This window comes from Microtus oregoni, unplaced genomic scaffold, assembly GCF_018167655.1.
Source record: "Microtus oregoni isolate MIOR12 unplaced genomic scaffold, Mior012 000010F_ref0000083, whole genome shotgun sequence".
Classification (NCBI taxonomy): domain Eukaryota; kingdom Metazoa; phylum Chordata; class Mammalia; order Rodentia; family Cricetidae; genus Microtus; species Microtus oregoni.
Genome location: NW_024543069.1, coordinates 40,207,412 through 40,233,977, shown reverse-complemented (window position 1 = coordinate 40,233,977; position 26,566 = coordinate 40,207,412). Strand labels below are relative to the sequence as shown.

Below are 26,566 nucleotides of genomic sequence, written 5' to 3'. Positions count from 1 at the left end.
GACAGGAGCCTAAAGAGATTTGCACTTGGTTAACTACAGAAGAGATCTATTATCAATCCTGCTGCTGCCCTGCCTGCTTGCTTTAGGATTTCAATGCATTGCATTGGATTAATCATTTCTCAAGTTTATGTCTCCCCACAGGCCTGTGCGTGGTTCTGCTGCATTTACTTACAAGTTTATTTTTAAAATAGTTATGTATGTCCCGTGGTTCACCAGCCAATAGGAAAGCTAATACTGACACATGGCCTTCCCATAAACAGACCCCTTGCCCTCCCCTCCCCCCTCCAGTGCCCACACGTTGTACACTGTGAAGTTTCCCTCATCACAGAGTCATAGGAACACACATCGTGGGGAGTTTGCATTCTCATACTTGCAGCCTTATGAAAAGTATATTACAACGCAACTAATACGTGGGTGATTAAACCGTGCTATAGGAAACTTGGGAAGCTTAATGGGGGCGGAGCGGGGAGGGAACTCTAACCACTGGCCTGATGCTTGTGTGTGCCTTCGAGAGGACACAAGTACTGCACAGTCTTTGAAACTAGGACCCATTTAAACACTCTGCCTATGTATTTTAGTGGCAAAGGTCACGCCTTCAGCAAATATATATTGGGTACCTACCGCCTGCCAGGAAGTAATGTACTATGCTGGGTTAAAGTAGTGCACAGGGATTCCTGATGTCATGGAAGTAACATTAAGGGAGACCGACAACAACTACACAGAATTCTGAGTGGTTTTAATGCGGGGAGAAAGTGTGTGATGCTTAAATATTACGCTCAGAGGTAGCTGGGAGTGGGATGCTTAGGTAACTCGCTGGAGCTCAATCGGTCCGCGAAACTCTTCCGAAGCCCCCATGCCTGGCCTACAGTCTGCAGGACACACTTGGTGGGGATTCACCTCCCAGGAGACACTACCCTTTCTCTCCCACTCTTCTTCCAGCTGGTGGTCAGTACCCTGCCTCGGAATCACCCACACAACGCCCGGAAGGTCCGCGGTTCCAGGCTCGGACCGCTCTCAGAACACACCGAATTCTCCGAGCCACCAGGGAAAGCCAGCAGAGCACGCGCCGGGAGCGCGCTCGCCGGAGCCGCCCTCCCGCCCCCGGCTCCGCGGGAGCGCGCGCGCCGGGCAGGCAGCTCAAGGCGGCGACGCGGCCCGGAGGGCGGCGCGCGCCCGGCGCTCGGCAGCTGCGGCGGTGGCTGGAGCGGGCTGGCGTCGGGGACGGGGGCGGGAGGGGACGCGGCAGCCTCGTGAGCGCCGAGGAGAGCGGGGAGCAGGATCAGCGAGTTGGAGAGGCGCGGCGAGCAGCAGTGCGCCCGCGGAGAGCCCGACCCGGCGTCCCCGTGCCCGCGCGCGCTCAGCACCCGCGTGGAGGACAGCTCCGCAGCGCGCCGCTCGCCCTGCCGCCCTCTCGCCCGCCTGCACCCCGTAACCGGTGGCCCGGGCGCCCCGCGGAGAGCCCACACAGCGCTGCCCGCCCCGTTCCTCCCTACTAACAAGCCCGGAGGGCAGCCCGCGGCCTCGGGAGCCTTGACGACGCCGGGGCAGAATGTACCAGGGACACATGCAGGTAAGAGACCTCCTTCCGCGGGTCGATGGAGGGATCAATGCTCCCCCAAGTTCCTGGTAGCCAGAGCTGCACCTCGCCCAACTCAACAAGTGACTGGTGCACCATGACCGAGGCATTTGCGTTCCCCAGAAACACTGGACTGTTTTCAGGGTGGGATGGGGAGGGAAGACCGGGAACTTACACGCGGGGAAGTTTGTTTTCTGTTCAGTTCTGAGGCTTTACCTTTAAGCAGGCTCTGGAATCCTAGCAGAGGAACCCCAAGGAGGTGACCATGTTTTCTTGCAAACCCATCTCTGCACCTATCACGTATGTCAGCTGAAGGGCAAACATCAGCCAGACTTGCCGCCTCTCCAGCCTGCACAGGGCTCTCCACAGTCCCAGCACTTCGCCATAATCAAGGTGTTCTGTAATGCATTATATTTTAAAGGTCTTGCGATGTATTTCCCCCCCTTCAGGTGACAGGACATTGTCACCTGTCCCAGTAGTGACAGTGGAGTGGCTCTGGGGTGTTCAGGAGGGGCTCCATCAGATGCCAGCGCTGTACTCAGTTGGGAAGATTACTTTAACCTTGAGTCTAGTTTTTATGCATGAGATTGATTCTTCCTCATGATAAAATTGTACTGCTTGTGGTGGAGAGATAACCCAAGCACTAACTCAGCCTTCTAAAGTGTGAGCGGAGCTCATTCCCTATCCCTGGACATCTTTCCCCACGGGGGTTCCTTTCCAAAGACACTCAGATAGCAGTGCTCATAGGTGGTGTCCCCACACCTGGCATCCATCCGGTGTGTCTGTGTGAGGCCGAAAGATGCTTCTCCAGGCTTAGACTTAACAAACACACTGCTGTATGCATGACTTAATATTTAATTTTCAGGTCCTGGGGAAATTCCTTTGAGTTATCATGGACTGTTATCATAGTACTAATTGTATCTTATCTTAAACATATTTCTGATTGTATCTTAAGTTTGGTGAGAATTCAGAGTGAGCCGAGGAACATTCCAACAGCATTGCCCTGTCACTGACATCATCCTGTTTTGAAAGTCATTAATGGGATTATGTCACTTTGATGGAGAATTATTAGTATAATTTAAAGATATGTACCAAATACAATCTGCCTGATTAGAAAGTTTAAAATCAAAGGAACTCTCCCACTACTTGGTGGGGTGGGGGGGACAGCAGCAAAGACTGATTTAGTTTTGTGCTTTGTTTTCATTCAAGAATGATAAGTAAGCTTTCATTATTTACATAGCAATCTTCGTTTCTTGACAAAGGTAAAAGAGAAAGATTTGAATAAATAGATTCAGCACTCAGAAATTTTCTCATATGCACACGATTCATAGTTGGTTGCCTAATGCAACTTATTGAAATTTTTCCATGACGTTTTTGTTTTGGGGGTTTTGATGCTATTGTTTTTTATTTATTTGTTTGTTTATTTATTTATTTCCAAAATATGTTCTTACAAATGCAGAATTGAAGAAATAATCTGGTGAATTCACACACTCTCCACAACAATTTTAACTCAGTTTTCAGGATATTTTAAGAGAGGCTGCTATTGAAGCTTAACTGGTCTAGAACAGTTTCTGAAGGCTTAATTTTACTTTGGAAGAGGAGACAGAATGTGACAAGATTGTCCATTTGTTCCCACGGTGACGTGTGCTGCTGTAACAGCACACCAGGGCTCGCAACGAAGCTCACAAATCTGGTCTGCCAAGCCTAACTTGAAAATGTTACAAAACAAAAGCTACAATCAGCATCCTTGCCAAAATTTTAGAGCACAATGCTTTTTCCCCTCGTTCCTGACCATTATGTTGAACAAAACATTTCAGATATGGTCTGAATGGGACTTCTGATTATCCCCAAAGCACCTCTGACAACCTGATTCATGATATATCTTTGTTTACATCCTGAAACACCCACTCTCCTCCCCCAACACTGTCATTTAACCTGCAGATAGACCCTCCATGGTGTTGGTAGATTTAAAAAATGGCTCCTAATCAGTTTTAGCTCCGTCTTGTGTGTGCCTGACTCTAGGCACTCACATGCACAAACACAGTCCAAACACCCTCAAAATTTTTCAATTTAAATCCCAACATGTCCTCTGTAACGTATACCAGGGGCATGAATGTTCACTGAGGCTGCTTCCAGCTTTGGGCATATTTGAAAGGTTGATATTACTTTGCTGTATTAAAACAGGTATGAAACAAAAATCCCTCGGAATTGTGTCCTATACCTTCTAAATCTTCTCTTTTCCATGTGCAAGATATTTTACAAACAAAGTGCTTTGTGAACAACAGTCTGGAGTGGAGGGGGGTGTTCACATGAAGCCTTAAAAATAGTCCAATTAATACCCCTGCAGAGCCTTCGTGTTTGCGACTTAATGCTTCCGCAAGCGTATTCTCTACTCCCATGCAGAAGGCTAACTGGTCTACTTGTGGTAGAACCTGCACTCACAGGCTTTTAAAAACACCCATTTGGTTCATTCTGATAGTTCATTACAAGTTGAAAAGCGACATCTGTTATAAACAGACAAAGCACAGGAAGAAGCATAGTTCTTGGTTTCCTGGCCATCGCCGTGAATGTTTTCCAGGTCTGGGAGTTGTTTTCCACTGGCTCACCGGTTATTTCCAGGGGGAATTGATTACCCCAGTAACTTAAACAAGGGTGGCTCTTATTAGTGACGGCTTTGGTCTTGCTTCCTGCTCCTGTCTCACAAGGGGATCAAGGGTGACTAAATACAGTCCAGCATCAGTTGTGACCATGTCTGCTACTGATGAGCACACAGTGGTCTTAACCCCACCAGCATCCCCGTGTCCAGTGCTAAGGTGTCTGTTTGCTCATGTGGGTATGAGTTAACATTACAAACAGGAGTGAAAGGACCCATGGTCTCTGAGTATTTCCCTAACCCAACTTGTTTCCTGCTAGAAAATAGATACAGATCATTGTCATTTACATTTTCAATTAAGTTTTTTTGGGGGGAGGGATGAAGAGTTAGCGGTAATTTCTTCTTTAGTTTATTAAAAAAAACTTATTTAAGAAGGAAATCAGACCCACAATAATCTGCTTGTGATGGTGACTGACCTTCATCCTGGCATTCAGTGCAGGCTGTTCACTTATTTAAGCTTCACAACGCATATAGCAGAGAACATGCCTACTGTAAAATTATAAGATTGCTAGCTACTCTCAAAGGCAGCATTTTGTTTGTTGTCCCCCCCAAAACAGATTTAAGTGGTTTTTTTTTAAATTTATGATGTTATTTGAGCTTTTCCTTAAAATTTTCACAAAGGGGGCCTATTTAGATTAATCAATCAATCATGTTAAAGTATTGGACCTAACCACTGCAGATCCTTTTAGGTTTGTTCAGCACCAAGCACAGAGGAGTCAGGCCAATGTAGTCTGTGGATGCTGTCAGCATCCATGCCTCAGCTTGCCACAGTGGAGACCCTCAGTAAGCTGCTGGTGTTTTTCTGGGGACTTGCAGTTATCCAGCCCATGCCTCTTCCACACTCCTACGGTACCTTTTCTTCCTCCGTCATTTCCCCATCAACCCTTTGCTAGTTCATCAGCCCTCACACACCCGTTGGCACTGGGAGTGAAAGGCGAGGTATGATGCTTTAGGCATCATGAACCAGACTGGGCAGGGGTGGCTCTGTTGTCTTGGTCAAGGATGGCTACTGTCCTTTCCCCTGCCGCTGTACTCAGCTCAAGTGACACATGCCTCTCCTCACAAGCTTTGCTGTGAGTAATGACCGACATTCTTACAATGGGGTTATTGTCTTCACTCTCTACTACACCTCTGTTGAAGAAAATTCATGTCCGGTTAAGCTTGAAATTACAGGGAAATCTCCAGCAAGATTCTAAAGTGGCTTTCTGTATCTTCGCAAGCAGTTACACTGGGTGTTAACACTCAGCAGTTAGCACTAGCATTTCTTATAGCTGTGGTTTAGTGTTATGTATTATCTGATTGAGCTGAAAATTTCCATTCCTCAGCCAACAGTTAACAGTAGACAATCTAAAAACCATATATGGGCTCTGTATATTTTATTCGTAGTTTACAAAATTCTCCCTAAAAGCATGTGCTTGAGACTACAAATTCCAGCACATGCATGTTTTGGCTCTAAAACATTTTTAAAGTACAGATGAAGAGAAAGTAAAAGCAGAGCTTGTCGATTTTAGAATCCAGAATTCCTGTGTACCCACGGTCAACCTTGGAAGCATTGAGATGCAGCGTACCATGCTGTGAGAACATCTGGCAGGCTCTTTTGCTTTGTTTGGCTGGTTTGGTTTGGGCTTTCTCTCTTTCCGTTGAGATCACTCTTTTCCAAAAGTGCCAAAGCTAGAGCTGTCTCGAGGGTTCCTAGCTCAGAATTGTCTTCCTGTTGAAGCCTCTCCCGCAGTGAGGGTGCAGGAAACCACCAACCCGGCTCCCTTTCTGAGAGACCCAAGTCCAGCTGGAGTTGGGTGATGATAAAGAGTGACATAATATCAAATGTGGTGGCACATACCTGTCATCCCAGCAATAGGGCAGGAGACTGAGGGAGGAGGATCGCAAGTTCAAGATCTGGCTGAGCTCCACAGCAAGACCTGTTTCCGAAAAGAAAAATCAAATAGACCAATAGAGGGGGAAAAAAAGAAAGAAAGAAAAGAAAAAGAACATTGTCAGGTTTCTGAAGCACACATCACCAGTTTTTATACTCAGAATTCCCGAATGACAAAGTTATTTCAATAAGAATGGAATTAGTGGTAGCATTTTTTTCAGGGGTGCCGTCCCTCAGTCCCTCTCCTCACCCCTGCCAAACCTTTTAATAAGGACACCAAATGGAAAGCTGACCTCTCCTAGCCTGCTGAGGAAGACGATTGTATCTTGTCGATTACATTACTGCACTGTACCAAATACAAGTAGGAAGGGAGTGAACATCATGTTGTTTCAGTATCAAGACAATTGCTGAATTTTCTGAGCTGCCAATGTTGTCCTGTAGTATCCAAGTGTGACGCTTGGACCTCCTATTTTTAGGAGATAGCACACTCTTATTTAAATTCCACTGGACAATTAACAAGCATCACACTTCAAGTGGATTTTCAGTAGACAGGTCATTTCTACGGACTTTTCCTGTAGACAACCAGAGTCATAAACCACATGGATGACAGTGCTCGCACATTGGCATGGGAGGAGGCTGTTTATCCACTGTCTTGCTGAAGAGAGATCTGCAGAGCTCTGTCAGCTGTGTTGCAGCTGAGCAGACCCGAGCCAGGTGGGGTAGCTAGCCTTACACATACGTGTGCAGCTCCAAACCACTGTCCATGTGAACATACCTCTGTAAACCCAGGCAAGTCCTGTGATGGAGCTTTGGTGTAGCAATGTTTCTCCTCCACAGAGAGAACCTTCTGGGGATCTATGAGTCACAGAGATATCAAGAAAGGGTTACTGCTGTTTTGATGCCAGTAATCTACCTAGGGTGACTCAGAATTCCCACTCCCACCTCTTCAAAACCATGTGGCTCTTAAAGCAACTGATATAGTATACAAATTCAAAAAATGCCATGTGCGTATTGGTTAAATGACATGGGATATTTAGTTTGCAAAGTAAAATCTCAGGAGGCCACAATGGAATTACTTGCAGGCTGCTGTTTAGGAAAGGAATTCTCTACTACGTTGGTTCAATGCATAAAAGGTGACATCATAGGCACAAAAATACATTGGCATCGCATTAAACAGTGAAATCACAGACTTCACAGATTATGTTGATCAAGAGTGGGCCCAAGTTTGAATTTTCTACTTCTCTTCTGTCTCTTTTGTCTGTAGTTTGTGGTTCCTGGTTTGTGTCTGTGTCTATCCCTGTGGTTGTGTCCATGGCAAAGGTCTCTGCTCTGTATTTACTGACTAGCACAGGAAGCATCCTATGGGGAAGAAATGAGGATTCTTTATAGAAACTAGTAGCAGTGTTTTACAAAGGGTTAAGTCACTGACTCCAACTGCCACCAACTGGCCTCAAAGCCCTGAGAGCTACAAACAAGCTCTCCATATGTTGTTTCCAGCGTTCATGGTGGATTTTCCTTGTCTAAGGTTTCTTCCAACCTGTTGGTGGCTTTGAGCACATGATTGCCACGGTGCACAGATACATGTGCTTTACTCTGGGTCAAGGGCATGGAAGAGGACGTTACTTAAGATTAAAGCTGAGTATTAGCTTAGGTTGTAAAAGCTGATTATGTGGGAAATCTAAGGCAAGGAAGGCTGGTTGTTACATTGCTCTCTTAAAGGCAGGTTAAACAAGCAGGCTGAGTACCCAGTAGGATTACAGGCAGAGTCTCACGGGACCATAAGGCATTTTTACTAATTTGGCTGTGAGGTCCAGCAACAGTTTCTTCTCTTTGAATGCAAGAGATAGTTTATACAATTGTATCTCTATACTCTCCAGGTTTTGGAGCATGAAGTGGCAACATTGAAGGGTGAGATAAAGTTTCCTAAAGGAAAAAACAGTAGGAAGGCACCACAGAGCATCCTGGTTGGCAAGATGCTCACGCTCGCTTGAGATTCATGAAGCCAAATGCAGGAAGAGTAGGTGACTGATCAGTGTAGTGTCTGTGCGCACGTGAGCCCTGGCACTGAACTAGCATGGCATGGAGAACGAATGCAGTGAGAAACACCCTGAGAAAGCCTACACCACACCCAGGGTGTGCAGCAAGTGTACGTGGATCTCTGTGTCTCTAATTAATTAACTAATTAATTGATGAACAAATACAGTCAACTGAAGTAACTGTCTATGATAAGTAAATCCAACACTCGCCAGGGAAATATTGCCCGATCACCAGGTAACCGGTAGGTGGTCATCAGACCAATCCCTACAAGATCAATCAGCACAGTGTGAACAGAGAGCTGGCAATTAGAAAATATGAATCTCCTTAAGGCGATATGAGGAAAAATTAAACCTTCATAGGAAAATACAGCTGCCAGAGCTGTGTGCTGTGTCCTTTCCCCTTTTATGTGGGTGTTAACGGCGCTAGGGAGTCAGGTTCTAAAAGTCACGCTCAGATCATGTAGCCGTGCAACACTTGAAACAGCAGGTGAGCGTATGCACGGGAAACAGCCGAGGGCTTGTTGGAACTGCAGGATCTCAGATGCTGCTGCAGACCAAGGCGTCGGGGTTTACATGCACATCAACAGTTGAGAAGCACAGATGTGCGGAACCTCCGCATGGAGAACAAAGCCCTGTCACTGAACCAACACCCTCTACAAACACTTAATCCTTAGGTAACTTTTTAATGTCAGAGAAGCTTGATAAGGTTCCCCCAAAAAGGCAGCTGGCAGGAACAGTGATCACAACTGTGTGTGCACAGAATGCCTGTGATGTGCAGAGCACCTTCCGTGCCTTGACAGTGGAATACACACCGAATGAACTGCCGTTTTCCCTCTGGGGGAGATGCAAGTCAACATGATGTTCCACCTAAATAAAATGACCTTCCTGTCTTAGAAAGACTATTCTATCTTCATCCGCTGAAATCTTTTCTTACGCAAGATAAACAACCCATTTCACTCAGCTGTGTTTCATAAGGCTGTCTCTGGTGTTTTAATGGCTCCCTGATAGGGTGACTGTTCAAATGAGCCACATTGCTCTGGGTCTGACCGTACCAAACTGTGCGAGATTGTTTCTCTCTCGGGAAAGACAGCCACTCTGATAGCTTGATACCGCTTGAACCTCCTTACACTAAATCGTACTGATGTCTCTATTCTCTAAAGGCTTGGGAGCCATTTTACTAGTGTTTGGTCTATTCCAAAATAATCTTGGATCCAAATGTGCTGAATAGAACATTCTAGGTAAACAGTTTCTGTGTTTCAAAACAGGAAAAAGAAAGAAAGGAAGAAAGGAAAAGACAAAAAATGTGCTGTTTTCAGATCATAGAATCCTTAGTTTTAAAAACCTGTTTAAAAGTCCACTTCAGCCATCTCATTTCATAAATGAGATATTCGAGATGGGAAAAATATTTTCAAATTTCCCCCAAAGCCCTAAATTGTTTAGTTGGAGCCGATATTGGGACGAAGTCTGACTTTCTTGGATATTGTGTTTTCATTGCACCTTTATTCTTATTTTGACATTTATGACATTGAGAATACTAAGTGAAAAATAAACATTGCAGCAAACCAGGAGATGTTTCCAAATAGCCAGGTGTTTGGCACTCAGCACCAACACTGACATTCTCCCGCCTTTCGGCTGTGTTATAACTATTTGCTATTTACACGACCCATTTTAGCAGGCGTTTGGCTGACAGTTGAAGAAGGTCTGGCCTGAAATGTGTTGGACGAGTGGAGTGAGCTAATTTGAGAACTTCCCTGGTTGCTTGTCCTAATGCCGTTCACCCCTGTTTTCTGTGAACTAACTAGGTGGAATATTTGAGCGCAATGGTTTGGTGAGCTCTTAGCTTTGTCCTTAGTTCCCTAAATGTGTGCAGTCAGGTTCTTAAGTGTAAGTAACCGAGACAAACTCTATCTCATACAACAGATGAGGACACATTAAAAAGTATATTCAGCAGAGCAATAGTGACTACATCTTTAATACCAGCACTCCAGAGGCAGAGGCAAGCAGATCTCTGTGAATTGGAGGTCAGCCTGGGAACCCCTCTGAATGTGGGGACAGTTTGTGGCTCATGCAGTTTATGGGGCTACTAGTGGTGGGACCAGTATTTATTCCTAGTGCATCAACTGTCTTTTTGGAATCTATTCCCTATGGAGGGTTACCGTGCTCAGCCTAGAAACAGGGGAGAGGGTGTTAGTCCTGCCTCAGTGTGATGTGCCAGACTTTGTTGACTCCCCATGGGAGGCCTTACTCTCTCTGAGGAGCAGATGGCAGGTAGGGTGGGCAGGAGATGGAGGTAGCAGGAGGAGGAGAGGGAGAGGGAACTGGGATTGGTATGTAAAAATCAAAAAGATTGTTTTTAAAAAAATAAAACAATAAAAGATAAAGCAACTGACTCACAAGAATGGACCATACAATTTGGGCATAGTGGTGAAATACGTCTCAGCACTCAGGAAGTGGAGGCAGGGGTCAGGAGTTCAAGGTCATCTTTGGCTACTGATCAAGCAAGCTCAAGAGTATCCTGGGCCTTATGCAAAAGCCTCTCAAAAAAACCTGATCAATGCGAGTGATATTTGATTAGAAAAAAAAAGAGGCACACAACATCAAAACATCGCCTGCATGTTAAGAGAGAAAAGACACTAACTCTTGAATGACTGACTTAGAAAACACCGTAACTCAACAATGAAAATCGCATGGACGTCAGATGAGCTTCTGAATGTGCGGCCCCAAAGAGATCCATGTTGATCAGATTTTGTGTTTCTGAAATACCGCTATCATAAAAGAAGGAAAAGCAGAAAGGTTGATACAGATGAAAAGAAGAGTAAGAAGATCAAAGACAAATAAGTGCAATATCTGATCCTAAAATAGATTTGGATGAATAAAGACAACAGGCAAGGACACGGCTGGTCGATGCGATTAGCACAATCTGAATACAGACGTGAAGTCATTAGTATTGTGTTGGTGTTAAATTCCTCAAGTTGGAGAGCCAATGGGGAAGTATAAAAGGATCTTCTCTTTCATAAGTGACTATAAATGAACTCATTGGGTCACACAGCATGCAAAATAAATAAGAAAAGGCATGCAATTGGACAGGTTGGAAAGAGAAAAAAACATGTCAGTGGGTGTGGGAAGAGGACCAGAGAAGGTAATGGGGTGAATGTGATCGAAATACAAGAGGCACATGTATGAATATGTCACATGAATCTTGGGTATAATTTGTGATAAAAAAAAACACTTCGAAAAGAATATGATTCTTCATAGAGAACGAAGGCTGCCACATGAATGGCTAAGAAAGGGCGTGGCATATGTAACCTACTGTTGCTTGAAGCAGAGATAATAATAAAATGTAGGTATGGTGAGAGGGCATATGGGAGAAAAGGAAAAGAGACCATAACTAAGCAAACAGAACAAAAATGATTTTTAAAAATTGAATAAACTGAGAAAAGACAGTCGGTGATCCATTGTATTACCCCACAACTCCTCTGTAGGCTCGAGAGATATTTTGAAATAAAAGGATTTCACGATATTTTTAATGTAAAAGGAGGTGCACTGGGGGTACTAGCAGGCTCCTAGAGTTAAGCTAAGGATGGAGGGACCGGATAGGAATGATAAGAGGGAGGGGCATGCCGAATCAAATTCTCCTACGCGGACTCAAGCGCCTGGGATTGCTTCTGTTGGCACCAGTGTGAGTGCTGAATGGCCTCTGCACTGCAGGACACAGAAGGCTCGCAGGGCTGCCGCTCACCACCGCATGGCCCTGTACTGTGGCAGCTCCAGTGTCTCCAGACCTGGTGGGCGTGGACAGTAGATGGGGGCCCCTGCCACAGCTCCATACCTTGCCGCAGGGAAGAAAATGAGAAGTACCTTATCTACCAACTGAGCTAACTTCCAGAAGCCCCCGTGGGTTTGGAGGCATGTTTCATACATCTCCTTCATATTTGAAGAATGTCTTAGTTGGGGTTACTATTACTATGATGAAACACCATAACCAAAAGCAAGTTGGGGAGGAAACGGTTTATTTGCCTTACACTTCCACATTGTAGTACATCACTGGAGGAAACCAGGACAGAAGCTCAAGTAGCATAGGAACCTGGAGGCAAGGAAGGATGTTGCCTTCTGACTTGCTCATCATGACTTGCTCAGCCTTTTTTTTTTTTTTTTTTTTGGTTTTTCGAGACAGGGTTTCTCTGTGGTTTTGGAGCCTGTCCTGGAACTAGCTCTTGTAGACCAGGCTGGTCTCGAACTCACAGAGATCCGCCTGCCTCTGCCACCCGAGTGCTGGGATTAACTCAGCCTTATTTCTTATAGAACCCAGGACTACCAGCCCCAGGATGGCCCCACCCACAATGAACTGCTCCCCCACTCCCATCAGTCACTAATTTAAATAACACCCTCCAGGCTTGCCTACAGCCCAATCTGATGGAGACATTTTCTCAGTTGAGGTTCTGTCCTCTCTGATGACTCTAGCTTGTGTCAAGTTGACATAAATCTAGCCAGCACGGAGGTAACAAAAAAAGAGCTTCCGTCCTAGAACAAACAGCCCCAAATCAGGAGCCTAACTTCAGCACATAGTGTCTGTGACCTTACTGTCAACACTCCTGTCTTCTCACCGCAGCGCTCTCTCTCTCTCTCTCTCTCTCTCTCTCTCTCTCTCTCTCTCTCTCTCACACACACACACACACACACACACACACACACACCTTCTTTAACCACCTGAGTAGATGGGATCTTGCTATAGCAGAGGTCTAGCACATAGTAACTTCTCAGTGGATGTTATCCCCAGAGTCTTTGGAGAGCTTGCAGAGCATTTCCTGTCCATTGTGTGTGCAAAGAGGGCAGCAGTGGTACCTGCTACTCTAGGTTGTTTGCCATGGCAGCCAAGGCTTCTCTCACACGGTTCTGGATTTTTCCTTCCCCCATCCCCACACTGTTCACTCCTCGTCACTATTTCTCATCCTGTCTCTTCCATCTGTCAACACCTTCGCCTACCAAGCAAAACCTACCATGTCTTCTTCCATGTTTTCTCCCTGTTCCATACACCTCACCCACCCAATAATTAGCATATAGCTCTGAGTGGTTTTGAGTCTGTCCAGCTACTAGGAGCCTGTCTGTGGCAGTGACGATATCCGATATATATTTATATCCTTAGATGTGCAAGTGCGTCTTACTGCTGTAGAACAGTGAATGGATGGATGACCTGGGAAATGAATGGAGGAAATGAAGAAAGGAAGGAAACCTGACTCAGAAGAATCCCCTAATGTGGACTCCAGAGTATAGGCACAATGGCCTTCTAAATTCTGAGCTGTGCACAGCCCCGAGAACCTGACGCATTCCCATGAGTTCCAGGAGCAAATGCATATCAAGTGAAGTTTCCACACACTTGAAAGGGAATCAATTACGGGGGAAACTTGTAATTAGATTGCCCCTGTAATTAACCAGCACTCGCTGTCAAAGCAGTCTGCGCAGTTCAATGGTTGAACCTCTTTCAAGCCTCAGGACAGACTGGCGTTCCAGATTTAGAAGCGCAATAGATCCTTCTAATGGGTCCTCTCCATATCTCTTTGCAGCCACAGTCATCTGGAATTAGACTCCATCCTTCTAAGTTCCCAGACACCTCCGCCCCAGCTCGGTTAGTGGTTAGTAATTATTTGGGAATTTTCTTTCCTACAGAAAATCTATCTATGCATGTCCAGGGAAGATTGTCCCAGTTTGCTACTAACCATATCATGGAAAGTAAATTCTAAACGCCTCCTACCATCAAGATACTTGATATTGCCTATAAACTTGAGGATTGGCTTCTCGTCCCTCAGATAGGAAACTGTGGGTTCACACCCTGCCAGACTTCCCCTTCTCAGCCTGTGAACACTGTGGACACTTTATCCCCAGTGTGAACTCAGCTGTGACAAAGTCCCTGTAGCTCTGCAACAAGAGGCACTTTTTAAAAGAGCCCTACAAAATGTCGTCTTTAGAGATCGGCAGAGAAGAGGCATTTCATCTCTGCCGCTCTGCAGAGAATACGCTAGGCAGGGTCTGACCAATCACTAGGAATTGAGGCCCCAAATCTGAATCTCCAGCATTTTGTTCTATGGCTGAAGATCTTGTAGCAAATTCTACCCACTTGTCCACATTGGTACTGTGACTCAACTCACAGACACAAGAGGATTTTGCAACCTTCCTGGACCACTGTAATAGCTGTGGAGGTTGGGAATCCACCATGCATTTTTTTTCTCCTACCATTTATTCAAAGGTAGATGCTCAATCCATGAAGCTTCCAGCTCCCTGACCTCCAGGATATCTAGTGCTTTCCTTTTGAAGGTGGCATCAGTTTCCTTCTCTCTTCTATTATTTATTTATCCTAAGGGGTTACATATGTAGTACATATATTGCTAAAAAGAAGTCCCTTTGGGTCGGTAAAGCTCACTCTCTTTACTCAGTTCTCGGTTGGTGGACGGACAATGATGAGTGTGCAGCTCTGTGATGCGTTCGCTTGGAATCTTGGGTGGAAATCAATCAGACATGCTATGCGACCTAGCTCTATCAGTCCTCGGCATATTTAGTACGTGGACAACACCTTTGTAGGCAGCAGAGTGTATCTGCTTACTAGTGTATAGATGCTTAGAAAACCTTCCTAATTTTCTGCAGAAAGTTTCCTAGCCTTTCCTAATGGTGTTCTCTCTGACTGGAACACCCAGAGTCTCATTCCCTGCTAATCCTTGGTTAGCCATTAGCATCCATCTAGATATGTCCTTTCTTTCCCCTCTCCAGGCCTGGTTGCACACCCTTGTCCCTACTCACAACACCCTGAAGCTGGGTAGAACCACAAGTCCCTCACTCTGCTGTCTCATGGAGTGGTTTCCAATGGCGAGGTCTTCACAGAGCCTGCCCATGTGGGCAGTGGTGCACTGTGCCTCTCCTTCCCACTGGCAACTCATTTCCTAGACCTTCCAAGTATTCTAGAAACCAGAAACAATAACAAGATGTCCCCTGGCCCATATACGTGTGTGTGTGTGTGTGTGTGTGTGTGTGTGTGTGTGTGTGTGTATGTGTGTGTGATATCCTTCCCGGTATAACTTTAATTGAGTTTAATTTACAAATCGGCCACATTAAGAGATGAACAATAGCTGGGCAGTGGTGGCACGTGCCTTTAATTCCAGCACTCGAGAGGGAGAGGCAGGCAGATCTCTGTGAGTTTGAGGCCAGCCTAGTCTACAAGAGCTAGTTCCAGGACAGGCTCCAAAGCTACAGAGAAACACAGAAACACTGTCTTGAAAAACCAAAAAAAAAAAAAAAAAAAAAAAAAAAAAAACAGAAAGAAAGAAAGAAAACAGAGAGAGAGATATAATAAAGTAAAACAGTAACAAAATAGCCCTTCTTTTACATTAAATAGTGTCTTAAATACTAACTTAACAAATGTCTGTTTGGAACACATGAATTACAGTGCCAAGATAGTCACATTATGCTTACTCATTTGTGGATGGGGAAACCAAGGCTCACAGCTAAGAGTGGCCCTCGACACGGTGCCCTCACCAAGCCCTGGGAACCAGTTCTTCTGTTGCCAAATAAGATTTTTTTTTACTTTTGCACCTGTCGTTTCTTTCAATCAAGCAAGAATACGAATAGCCTTTTAGGGCATAATTAGTTTTAAAGGGCGTAGCACGTTTTTATAATTGTTTAATTACATCTTCAAAGATCCCAGATAAAATGCCTAATTTATATTTGTCTATGGGAATCTTTAGGAGTTTGAATCAAACCAAGAAGACTAAGAGAGGGTAATTGTAAGATGAATTAGCTCCACAGTTAATTGTTTAATCCGGCATCTACAATGGCTCCCCTTATCTGCAGTTTTGCTCGCCTCTGTTTCGGTTACTCCTTGCCAACAATAGCCTAAATGGAAAATTCCGGAGACAGACAATACACTTATTTTGAAAGGCCATCCATTCTGAGTAGCATGGTGAGATCTGATACCGTCTACCTCCGTCTGCCCAGTGTGAATCATCCGTTCCTCCACCCAACAGCACATCCATGCTGTATGTGTTAGGGCCCACTTAGTAAGCACCGTGTCACAGGGTTGGCATGCCGCAAACGCCAGTGTCTGTTTCCGTGGGGGCACTGTGCATCGGTTCTGCTTTCCTCTGCTAGTTACTCTGTTTTGCTGAGTTTGGATTTTTCTATCATCAATTAATTGAAAGATTTTGTTATCAAGAATACTGTAGGCGTCTTGGCATCCTTTGATGCGAAAATGATCATCTTTTTCTTTTTTCTTCCTGTATTTTGGACATATGGAGAAATTTGGGGTGATATTAATACAAGTTTTAGCCCTCTCTACTGGTGTGACTCTGGGCAGGTTCCTTAACCCCTCTAACTGTAAAAGACGGAAGTGTGTGAGCATGCGCTCCAAAGTCTTCCGTGAATCTCCTACCGCTGCCAGTGAGAACTGCATGAATGACAATGAGCCCATGGATTGCTGAGGCTGTCAGGACTGCGTCCCTAGCTGAAGGAAGACGCACACACCATTGAGAGCGACCGCCAACACTCATGGGCACAGACAGCACCATTGCAGAATAAAAGCATAGTGCACCATTGATGTTGCCTGCTTGGAGACATAAAGTGAGAAACTCCCTCAGATGTTGGGGACCAGAGCACAAAACTCTACCAAGATCCAGGACCCTCTGCCCAAACCCTGATTCCTTCATATCTCGGCGCTAGGACAGCTTTTGATTGGCTTTGATTTATGAGAAAACAAAAAAGGCTGATGATATGGGGGAAGAATGTGCGCATCTGTTCTTGCAGTGTTTACATAAGCATGGTTATGAGCTATGCAAATACTGAAAACCCCAGAGATTCTGGGTCCAAATTACTGACTTTATTGCCAGTTGTAACCTTTGAGAACTTGAGTGAGCTCTGTGATCCATGCCCAGCTCCCTCCACAACCTCACGCTTACCCACGTGTTGTGGACCGGGCGGCTCCCGTGTTTTCCCTCTCTCTTCCGTTGCACACAGTTAGAATAGACTCAGTGGGCAGAGCTGAAGGACACAGCCTGCTGCGCTTGACAGCAATAGCAGTGGCTAAGACGGGTCTGTGTCTCCTTTAACAAAGTGGCCCTAAACACTGGCTCCGTTTCTCCTGATTAACAAAGCTTGGACCCAACGTGCAGCAGCTTCAGAGAGCCACTGTGGGGGGTGGGAGGTGCTGGGTAGAAACTGGATGTCACCAGACTTGACTGGTAGGCCTAGATGCAGGCTTCTGGGGAGCTGTCCAAATGCTGTGCCTCATGCATTCTGTGAAGGTGTGTGTCCACTTTTATAGCAACCACGGCCAGGAGATGCACACCTCTGACAACAGCCCACACGAAGGGAAGCTTTAGAGGTGACCACACAGCCACAGATATGGGCGTTCTCTGCAACCTGATCTTTGGTCTAGATCAGTTGTATTGGTCCTATGTTGTCAGGACAGAGGATAAACCATATGAACGAGGGCTCTCCTTGTGTTGTCAGGTAGGGTTGATGGGTGGTGAAGCAGGCCTAGCCTCCCTGAGCTGCCGTCAGCCGTTGTAAAGAATATTCTCATGTGAGCTCCACAGACGTGAGATTGGTCCGTTCAGTGGTAAAGGTAACTTCCCGAGTCAGGGACACTGCCAAAGTGAGAGTAACTGCAACACGTGTGTGTAGCCATGCAATCCTGTTGACCTTTGCTCGGGTGATGTTACAGTGTAGAAGTGAGGGTTTTCGAAGCGGCCTTCACAGTGGAGAGACATCCTACAGTAATATATATGTCCCATACAGAGCCTCACACAAGATATTGCCGTAATAAATATGAATCGCTGAAATCCAATTTACTTCCTGGCCTCATTCCCAGGAAGGCTTGTCTGGTTCCCAAACTGTGGGTGCTGAAATAAAACCTGAGCAAGGCGGGCAGAGGGTATAGATCTCCTTAGATGTGTGGAGGCCACTCACCCTGGTTTCCATGCTTCATCTTACCTGCTCAAAATAGTGACTCCTGACCCCTTTCTCAGACCCCAGACTCTTTCCTGGTAATGCTATCTATATCGTGCGAACATTTTATAAAAGCAAATATTCATTTGTTCACTGAGAGATGCTTTATAAACATCTTCCTCATTGGAGAGTTGAAACTTTAATTGGCGAGATACAAGCAAGCATGTCTAGGGAGATTCGATTTTAAAAACTAGGGCTACAACTCAAGAATGTCTTAAAGAACATAATTGGGTGAGATATATGGAAAATACGCAGGTAAAAGGTGTCCCTCCTTTGCGGTGACATTCAGAGGGACAGCACTCAGGCTGAGGGTAAACTAATAGATCATCCCCGCAGGGTTTTAAATTAAGCATTAGAAAACCATGCTAGTTGGGCAGAGCACTTTGAGAGTTTTTCTCTGTTGAAAATGGCAGCTTTTTCATGTTGCTCAAACTGACCACAGCTTTGAGTATGTTTGAGGGGGCAGAAATGGCTAGGAACTTCTTCATGCATCTGAGCTTGGCCCAATAATCCATGTTCTCTCTATTTCTCTGTGTTCGTTCATAGTTTAGATGTTAGGTGAAGAAAGCATTCCTATCCCAAAGCAGCAGAAGAAAACAACACAAAGGCATTTCCTTCTGGAGATCGGTACATGGCCGACCTATTTACCGGTCAGAAACTACAGTGGTGAAGTGATCTTCCAATTTCCTTTACACACACACACACACACACACACACACACACACACACACACACACACACACCTTGTTCTGTTCACCATGACACAGCAATTTATCCGGGAGAGAAAATCTGAATAGATGATCCCCTTCAGTGTGAAATTTGATTGGGAGGTGTAACTCCACATGCAAGTGGGACCCGTGAATAAGATCCTTCTTTTAAAAGATGAGAGCTAAAGTCTTGTGCTAAGTATTTAGCTCCATGAATCAGCAATTTTCAGTTCTTCAGAGCTTCTCTGGAATTAAGTGATTTTATTAATAAAGCAAATCACCCAGATCATAAATGGAAAAACTACTTCTATTTATAAAAATAATTCAAACTTTGACACAAACAAATTAACTAAATTAATAAATAACAACATTTATGGTTAATATTTTATCGCCGGGAAAGAGATAAAAATTACCCAACAATTCTCTGAGTCCTGGAAGCTGGCTTCAGTCACTGGGAAGGTGAAGGTTGGGTGTTTATTGAGAGCATTGTTATAGTTAACCCTGCCTGAGACTGCTCTGGGATGCAACCACGTGATGACAAAATGAGACACAGTCAAAGCTTGGGATAGAGGCTCTGGTGAATCCTGTCCACTGCCAAAGACAGGAGGAAAATCTTAAATATTCACAGTGGGAAGGGATGGGAGGAGAATGAAGAGGAATAAGTGGGGAGGGGTAATATATAGATCTATTTACAGTGCTGGTCAGGCCGGTGCCTGGTTCATAGTAAATTAAGCCATTACAGTAGCAGTCCGCACTTACAGACAGCTTTAAATGCTGCGACATAAACATAGATCAGAGTCAGCCGTCTCTGTGAGAAGACCTGGCTGTTGCTGGAACATAACAAACATGCTACGATACAATTAAGAGGTTCAAATCCAAAGCAGAAAGCCTGGGTGTACCCTGGAGCTGGTAGGGTATTGATAGCACTCATACCCTTGATTCCTACAGAAAGGAATATGCCTAGCCCAGTGTAGCCATTTCTTCTGGCCTAAATCCCCTTTAATGACCATTTTCCAGTGTCTGTAAGTTTGTGCCCAAACACAGTTATACCTTTGTAATTCTCATATTCATCTTTCTTTTTTATTTTGTTTTGTTTTTTGAGACAGGGTTTCTTTGTGTAACCCTGGCTGTCCTGGAACTCACTCTGTAGACCAGACTGGCCTCACAGAGTTCCACCTGCCTCTGCCTCCCCAGTGCTGGGATTAAGGGTGTGCCCCACCACACCCAGCCATATTCATGTCTCATTTGTTCCTGTCTTTTTGTTTTTCACACATCGAGTACTAATGTGTCAAAAGCCCAGAAATTAAGTTTGAAATACCTTCTTTCCTTGTCTGCTATCCTTCTGACCTGGGTGCTCCTTACAACCCAGCTTCCTTAGCAGTAGTAAGAACATTAACCTACAGGATTTAAAGGCTTCCACAACTCTAAATTCTAGTTTATGAGTAACCACGGCCATCCCTTGTTTATTTTGTGAGTTTGCAGAAGTCCATGAGAACACTAAGAGACAGGTCTCAACACTAGAGAGTTCTTTCGTTCTGTTTATTCATATTTATTTTATTTTTAAGTGTGTGTTTGTGTCAGGTGGCTAGAAGTTTGGGATCTCTGAAACTGGAGTTACTGGCAGTTGTGAGCTATCCAGCATGGATGCTGGGACTTGAACTCAGGTCCTCCGCATGCAGCAAACTTAACCATTGATACCACTGAGTCATTTCTCTAGTTCCGATGGTTTAGGTTTTTAACAATATGGGGTACAATCACTTAAAAAGGACATAAATTATAAGAGACAAGACAACGGTTGGGGTGCCTCTGATCTGAGTGCAGTCCTCAGTCGGAAACTGTTTCTCCTGTCAAACTGACAACATGACACTCAAATTCTCTCTCTCTCTCCCTCTCTCTCTCTCTCTCTCTCTCTCTCTCTCTCTCTCTCTCTCTCACACACACACACACACACACACACACACACACACACACACAAGCACCATTTTGGAGAAAATGGGTGATCTATCTATCATCTATCTATCTATCTATCTATCTATCTATCTATCTATCTATCTATTATTTTTAAATGCAGTAGTTTTTCTCCTGACTTGCAGATACAGGCTTTGAACACAGGGAGAGCCAGCCCAAGTCCTCCAGTTGTTTATGTTATTAAATAAGCATACCTAAGGCATTTACTTACTCTCAGAGCAAAGCTTCCAAAGACAAGGGAGTGTGGTGGTCATGTCCTCCAGGGGTTGATGGGGGTCGACTGGATCTCAGTACAGCATATCTCTGGGGCTCTGCTAAGGAAGGAGTTGGCCCTCTGCCCAGAATCCCTTCAGCACCCCATCCTGCCCCTTCTCCCCGTGCTTCCTCTCTGGTTCCTTCCTTCCTTCCTTGAAAGGGACGTGGTATATTTGTGTTTATGTTCTGTATTGGTACTGACTGGGTAAACTGCACAGCTCCAGTGAAGGACCTGGAACTGCAAGTTCAAAATCACTGGACATCTCAGCATGTGTGTGTGTGTGTGTGTGTGTGTGAGTGTGTGTGTGTGTGTGTGTGTGTTTGTGTGTGTGTGTGTGTTCAAGTGAAGGACCTGGAACTGCAAGGTCGAAATCACTGAACATCTCAGTGTGTGTGTGTGTGTGTGTGTGTGTGTGTGTGTGTGTGTTCATGTATGTAAGCTTTCCTCACTATCAGAAGAAGAAACAACTTGATGGACATGGCTTTGCCCGCTGTTTTCAGTAAGTACATACTGAAATCTAGTATTTATTTATTATGTATTTTAAAAGTTTATCTGACTTAAGATTTCAGCTTTTCATTAAGACTACATATTGTTTGGTTGTTTAAAACTACATTCTCTGGTTTAAGTTTTAGGTTTCTCTACCTAAAACTGTACCTCTGAAGCTTATTTGTAAAGTTTGAACTGTACAATAGCCTGCCGGCCTGCAATTCAAGGAGCTGATCCACACTCTTTACCTCCTCTTGGTACCAAAGTTCTGACAACTGGGCATGGCTCCTTAGCTGAAGTGGTGGGGAGGGGCTAGTATCTTCCTCAAACATGGTTTCCTCTGGTGTAACAGACACATCACAGGAAGCATAAGGCAAAGTCTGTTCATTTTCTTCCTGCCCTCAGTCTCCTCGGGGTCTAAGCTTACATGTATTCTCATGCCTCCCAGTCAGGGGCATCAAGATTCCCTAAAGATTTCTGCCAGAGCGTGTGCACACTTGCTAGAAAGCCTCAACACCGTTTACAAAGTGATTGCAAATTAAAATGGATTTGCTTCTAATCGTAAGAGCCTTCATGCTTTTTAATGGATTTTTTTTGACCAATAAAGGCACAAAGAAATTTTAAAATTATGCACCATACAGTAGTTGATTGTTTCTTGGAAGCATTTTGTCCCTGACAGCTCTTTCTGTAGGTCGAGGTGAACACCCTCAGGGAACTATGAACTACAAATGGTGTTTTACTTCTGTTTACAAATAATAATCACAATAGCTACGGTTTTATTGGCTGCCTGCTCCCACTCAGCACACCACACACTTCACTGAGCACAGACCTCTCTGCAGATGGCATCCACTCTAGCGGCTGGGTAGTGTCTCAAGCCTGAAGACACCACATTGAGTCAAGATTAATGGAGCCTTCAGTCACAAATGTTCCAAATATTATAGAAAATGAGTATTCAAATTAAAATTAAGTGCTGAGACATTGATTTAAGGAATTTCATTTTTATAAAACTTTCATGTACCTTGCATGATGGTGCACACCTTTAATCCCAGCACTTGGGAGGTAGAGACAGGAGCATCTCTGTGAGTTCTAGGCCAGCCTGGTCTACAAGAGCTAGTTCCAGGACAGCCAGGGTTGTTACACAGAGAAACCCTGTCTCAAAAAAATAAATAAATAAATAAATAAAACCAAAAGTTTTATGTATGTTAAGCATCATTCACTTAGGTACTATGGCATCTCTGTGATCCTATGAAGAATTTAAACACACAAACTCAAGGATATAGCATGACATTTAATACACGCACCCCACACAGGATGTAGGTATCTCATTTAAGGACTTAATGTTACTAAATGTATTATGGGAAAAGCTTCAAGACATTTTCTTTCTTAGAAGCAAATCTTTCATAGTTTTATACATACATAAAGTAATTTGTATATATTTGATTGATAAAACAAACACTAATTTGCTCTAGGGGACAAAGCTCTTCATTGTCCCTAAGATGAAAACAATCTACAGGAAAATGTTCTGGGAAAACTCCAGAGACCCACTTGAGAACGGTTAGCAGGTTTTTTTGTTTGTTTGTTTGTTTTTACCGGAGACGGCTGAGCAGTTAAAAGAAAACATTCCGTTGTGGCATATTGTGAAACAACTGTGCACAGCTCTCCCTTAACTCCATGGGAAAGATACCTGAGTTGTCAGCAGGATGCCGGGAGTTGCTTTCACAGCTAAGTCTGCATCTTGAAAGAATTATTTGATCCTTTGAACTTAGGAAAGATACACTAAAATAGACGCACATAGGGGGTTCAACAGGTGACTTAATTTATTTCTGTCATGTATATTATATCCCCTGTATTGGGATTCATCATGTTCTCAAATGGTGCACAGTCTAGAACGTCAAAGACCTTAACAATTTTATTTCCTCCTTGTTCCATTCAGTTGTTAAGCACCTTGTATCACTGCACTATTAAATAACGTGGACTAGACATATGGAATGAACAGTCAGGGATGTTTGTGGTACCTACACTGGAGCCAGTGTGTCTCCTCGTTTCTCCTTTGTGAGAGCAAGCTTCAGTCCCATAAGTCAAAAGGGGGACTCACAGTGAAACTGTATCGACTCCAAGACAAAAATCAACAGCTTGCAGTTTCTTATCTCTTTGTATTTCTAGCAAAAGTCTTTATTCTCGGTTTATTGTGATAAAAAGCTAAGGCAATAATACAAGAATACCCCAGTTAATTAAATTTTGTTTTATGTTAGTGTTCAGTAGCTTTAAGCAGATCATTAGCACATAGATACGGCAAAGTTCTCCAGTCATAAGATTTACAGATGGACTAAATTGGGAAGGCTTTTCTTTGTTGTGTTATCTGGGAGTCGTTTTTAAGTCTAACTAGAGATTGTATCACTCCTCTGTGAGGGCTACTTGCCACTCCTGGGTCAGATGAGATCATAATGATGAAGCCCTTTAAGGATTAGGTTGTGGCTCCACAATTCCCTTTTCCCAGACAAATTGCCAGGAGATGATAAGAAGAGGAAATAGAATTAAGAGCGGGATTGTTTTCTTTCTCGAAGGATATAACTGCCAAGTTAGAAATTGAGCTTTATGGCTTCTTCTGAGACAGATGAAGCTGCTCCTCGCCACTCTTGCTGTCCTAAGATTAGTCCTGCTAGTTTCTGCATTAAATAAAGAAAAAAAATCTGTCTTTATTTATTTATTTTTTTTTGGTCTTCTAGAAATACTCCGTCTTTAAGTGTGGATTGTTGCCATGTCTTTCAAAAGGATAAAATGAGGGAAGGAAGGGACCGAAAGGAGGAGATGGGTGTGAAGTGGGTGAATCTGAGTCACCGGCAGGAGAATTGATCAGGGAGCCACATCTTGTTTGTTTCCAAGATCAAATATTCTGTTTCCTTGGAATTAAGTGAAGCAAGCGATCACAATGGCCCGCTCACCAGTGATCTTCATCATTTCCTATGGAGACAAATGACAGAGAAGGAAGAGATCGCGTGATAAAACTGTCTAGCAACTTCTACATGATGGAGTCTGTTGGTAGCTAGAAGGAAGACACTACGCAAGTCTTTTCAGGAGGACAGTATCCCGCTCACGTGCAATGTAGCTTACACTGCCCTTTCTGGTAATTAGTGTAATTTGACACATTCTAAGATAATGATACCACCTGCTCTGAACAGCTAAATCATCATTAATGCTCACAAGCTTGTCTCCCAGCAACAGAACTGTTGGCGCTCCTAATCTAACTTCATTCTACCAGTTGCGTTTCTTAGATAAAATTTAGAATCATCATAATCTTGATTTTAAGCTCAATTAATCTCTATTTCTTAACTATACATTACATTTTTAAATGAGCTTCACAAACACAATACCTTAAACAAGAGCAGAAATACATATACACAGTGTAACAAAATCGACCTTAAATTTGTATCAGTAGATCAAGATCCATGCCAATGCAAAGTAGTCATCTCTATATCATATCCCTATTACTTTCTTTTTAGAAATTGAGTGTGAGTATTAATCATATATAATCAACTTTTTAAAAATGAAAATAAACATTTATAAAAAATGGGAATTTGGGTGTTATTTTCTCCAAACTGCTTCCTGCTGTTTGTTGGGCAAAGTACTTTTAGGGCTCACAGAGACCTTTTGAGGGTTTTGTTCCATCAAACCACATTAGCCTGGAAGGAATCCCCAAGTTCTCATCTTCTGTGGAAACAAAAGCAGAACCTCTTTTCCAAAGTAACATAACCTTAGACTTAAAATTTGAAGTTAAGATACCTTTAAAATACATATGTTGGTTTAGCTTAGTAGCCCCCAGAATCAAATTTTTCTCTACAGTCAAAAAATTCAAAGAAAACACAATAAAATGCATAATTCATACTCTGTATATTTTAAATTTTTCATGGTTTATTTGTTTTATATTATTTTTAACTTTTTAATATTTGTTTTGCTTTTTAAAACTATGTATTTCTTTTTATAACTATTTATAGTCTTTTCCTCCCTTCCATGCCAATGTACATTTTCTAAACACACTGTGTTTCATTTAGAGTTCTTTTATGTCTGAATCTGTCCTATTGTATATCTGAAATCCTTTTCTGACAAGGAGTATTTCTTAAAAATGGTGAATGGTGTGGTTGCTGTGGCGCTGGCTCTACTTCTCTCAGCCTTTCAATATGGTGGAGGTAGGTTTACTGCTAGCTCTGTGAGTCATGCTCACTGCCCCAGCTCCAGGAACACAGCGGGTCTATGTTGCCACCACTAAGCACTCTGCTAACAACCCCGATTTTAAGCTCTCTGTAGTAACAGGACCTCCTGAAAAATCCAGAATTATTAGTGTCACCAGTATGAACCAGGAAGCCGACTCGTAAAGAAGCTGCATCTCTGCTTGCTGCCAGCAAACAGAGCCTATCTGAAAAACATGCAGCTACCAAGAAACTGCAATTAACTCCAGTTTTTGTTGGTCTAGAAGTGCTTTTTTTCCTCAAACGTTTTTAGGCTTTATGTTGTGTATGTTGCCAAACATTGGATGCCATTATATATTCAGAGACTGCTTTTTTATTTCCTGGCCACCCAGACCCAAGTAATCACACAGAAACTATATTAATTACAACACTGTTTGGCCAATGGCTTAGGGGTATTCCTAGCTAGCTCTTATATCTTAAATTAACCCATTTCTATTAGTCTGTGTATTGCCATGTGGCTGTGGTGTTACCTCATTTTCTACATGTCTTGTTTCCTGGGAAGCTGTTTGTGTCCTTCTCCTTTGGCAGCTACTTGGTATCTGCCTGACTCCACCTTTTTTCTCCCTGCATTCAATTTAGTTTCCCCCCACCCACATAGTTCTATTCTGCCCTGCCATAGGCCAAAGCAGCTTCTTTATTAACCACTGGTAATAAAACATATTTACAACATACAGAGGGGAATCCCACATCAAGTGACAGCTAACCCTTCGTTTTACAAAAGATCACACAGGAAATTTCCCAGGGTGTGATAGCTTTGTAAGTCCACAGGGCTGTGGTAGA

At 43.8% G+C, this 26,566-nt stretch overlaps 1 protein-coding gene across 4 annotated transcripts in view; it reads left to right on the top strand.

The window, feature by feature from the left end:
* Positions 1–1,144: 1,144 nt before the first annotated feature.
* Positions 1,145–26,566, top strand: part of Pex5l (peroxisomal biogenesis factor 5 like) — a 202,199-nt gene continuing 176,777 nt past the window's right edge. For 2 of the 4 annotated variants that reach the window (XM_041659557.1, XM_041659554.1), the window contains exon 1: positions 1,145–1,570. In XM_041659557.1, the coding sequence (XP_041515491.1) occupies positions 1,550–1,570 (21 nt within the window). In that variant the 5' untranslated portion in view covers positions 1,145–1,549. The remainder of the gene's footprint in view (positions 1,571–26,566) is intronic. The other 2 variants (XM_041659560.1, XM_041659558.1) reach the window with 1 other exon arrangement.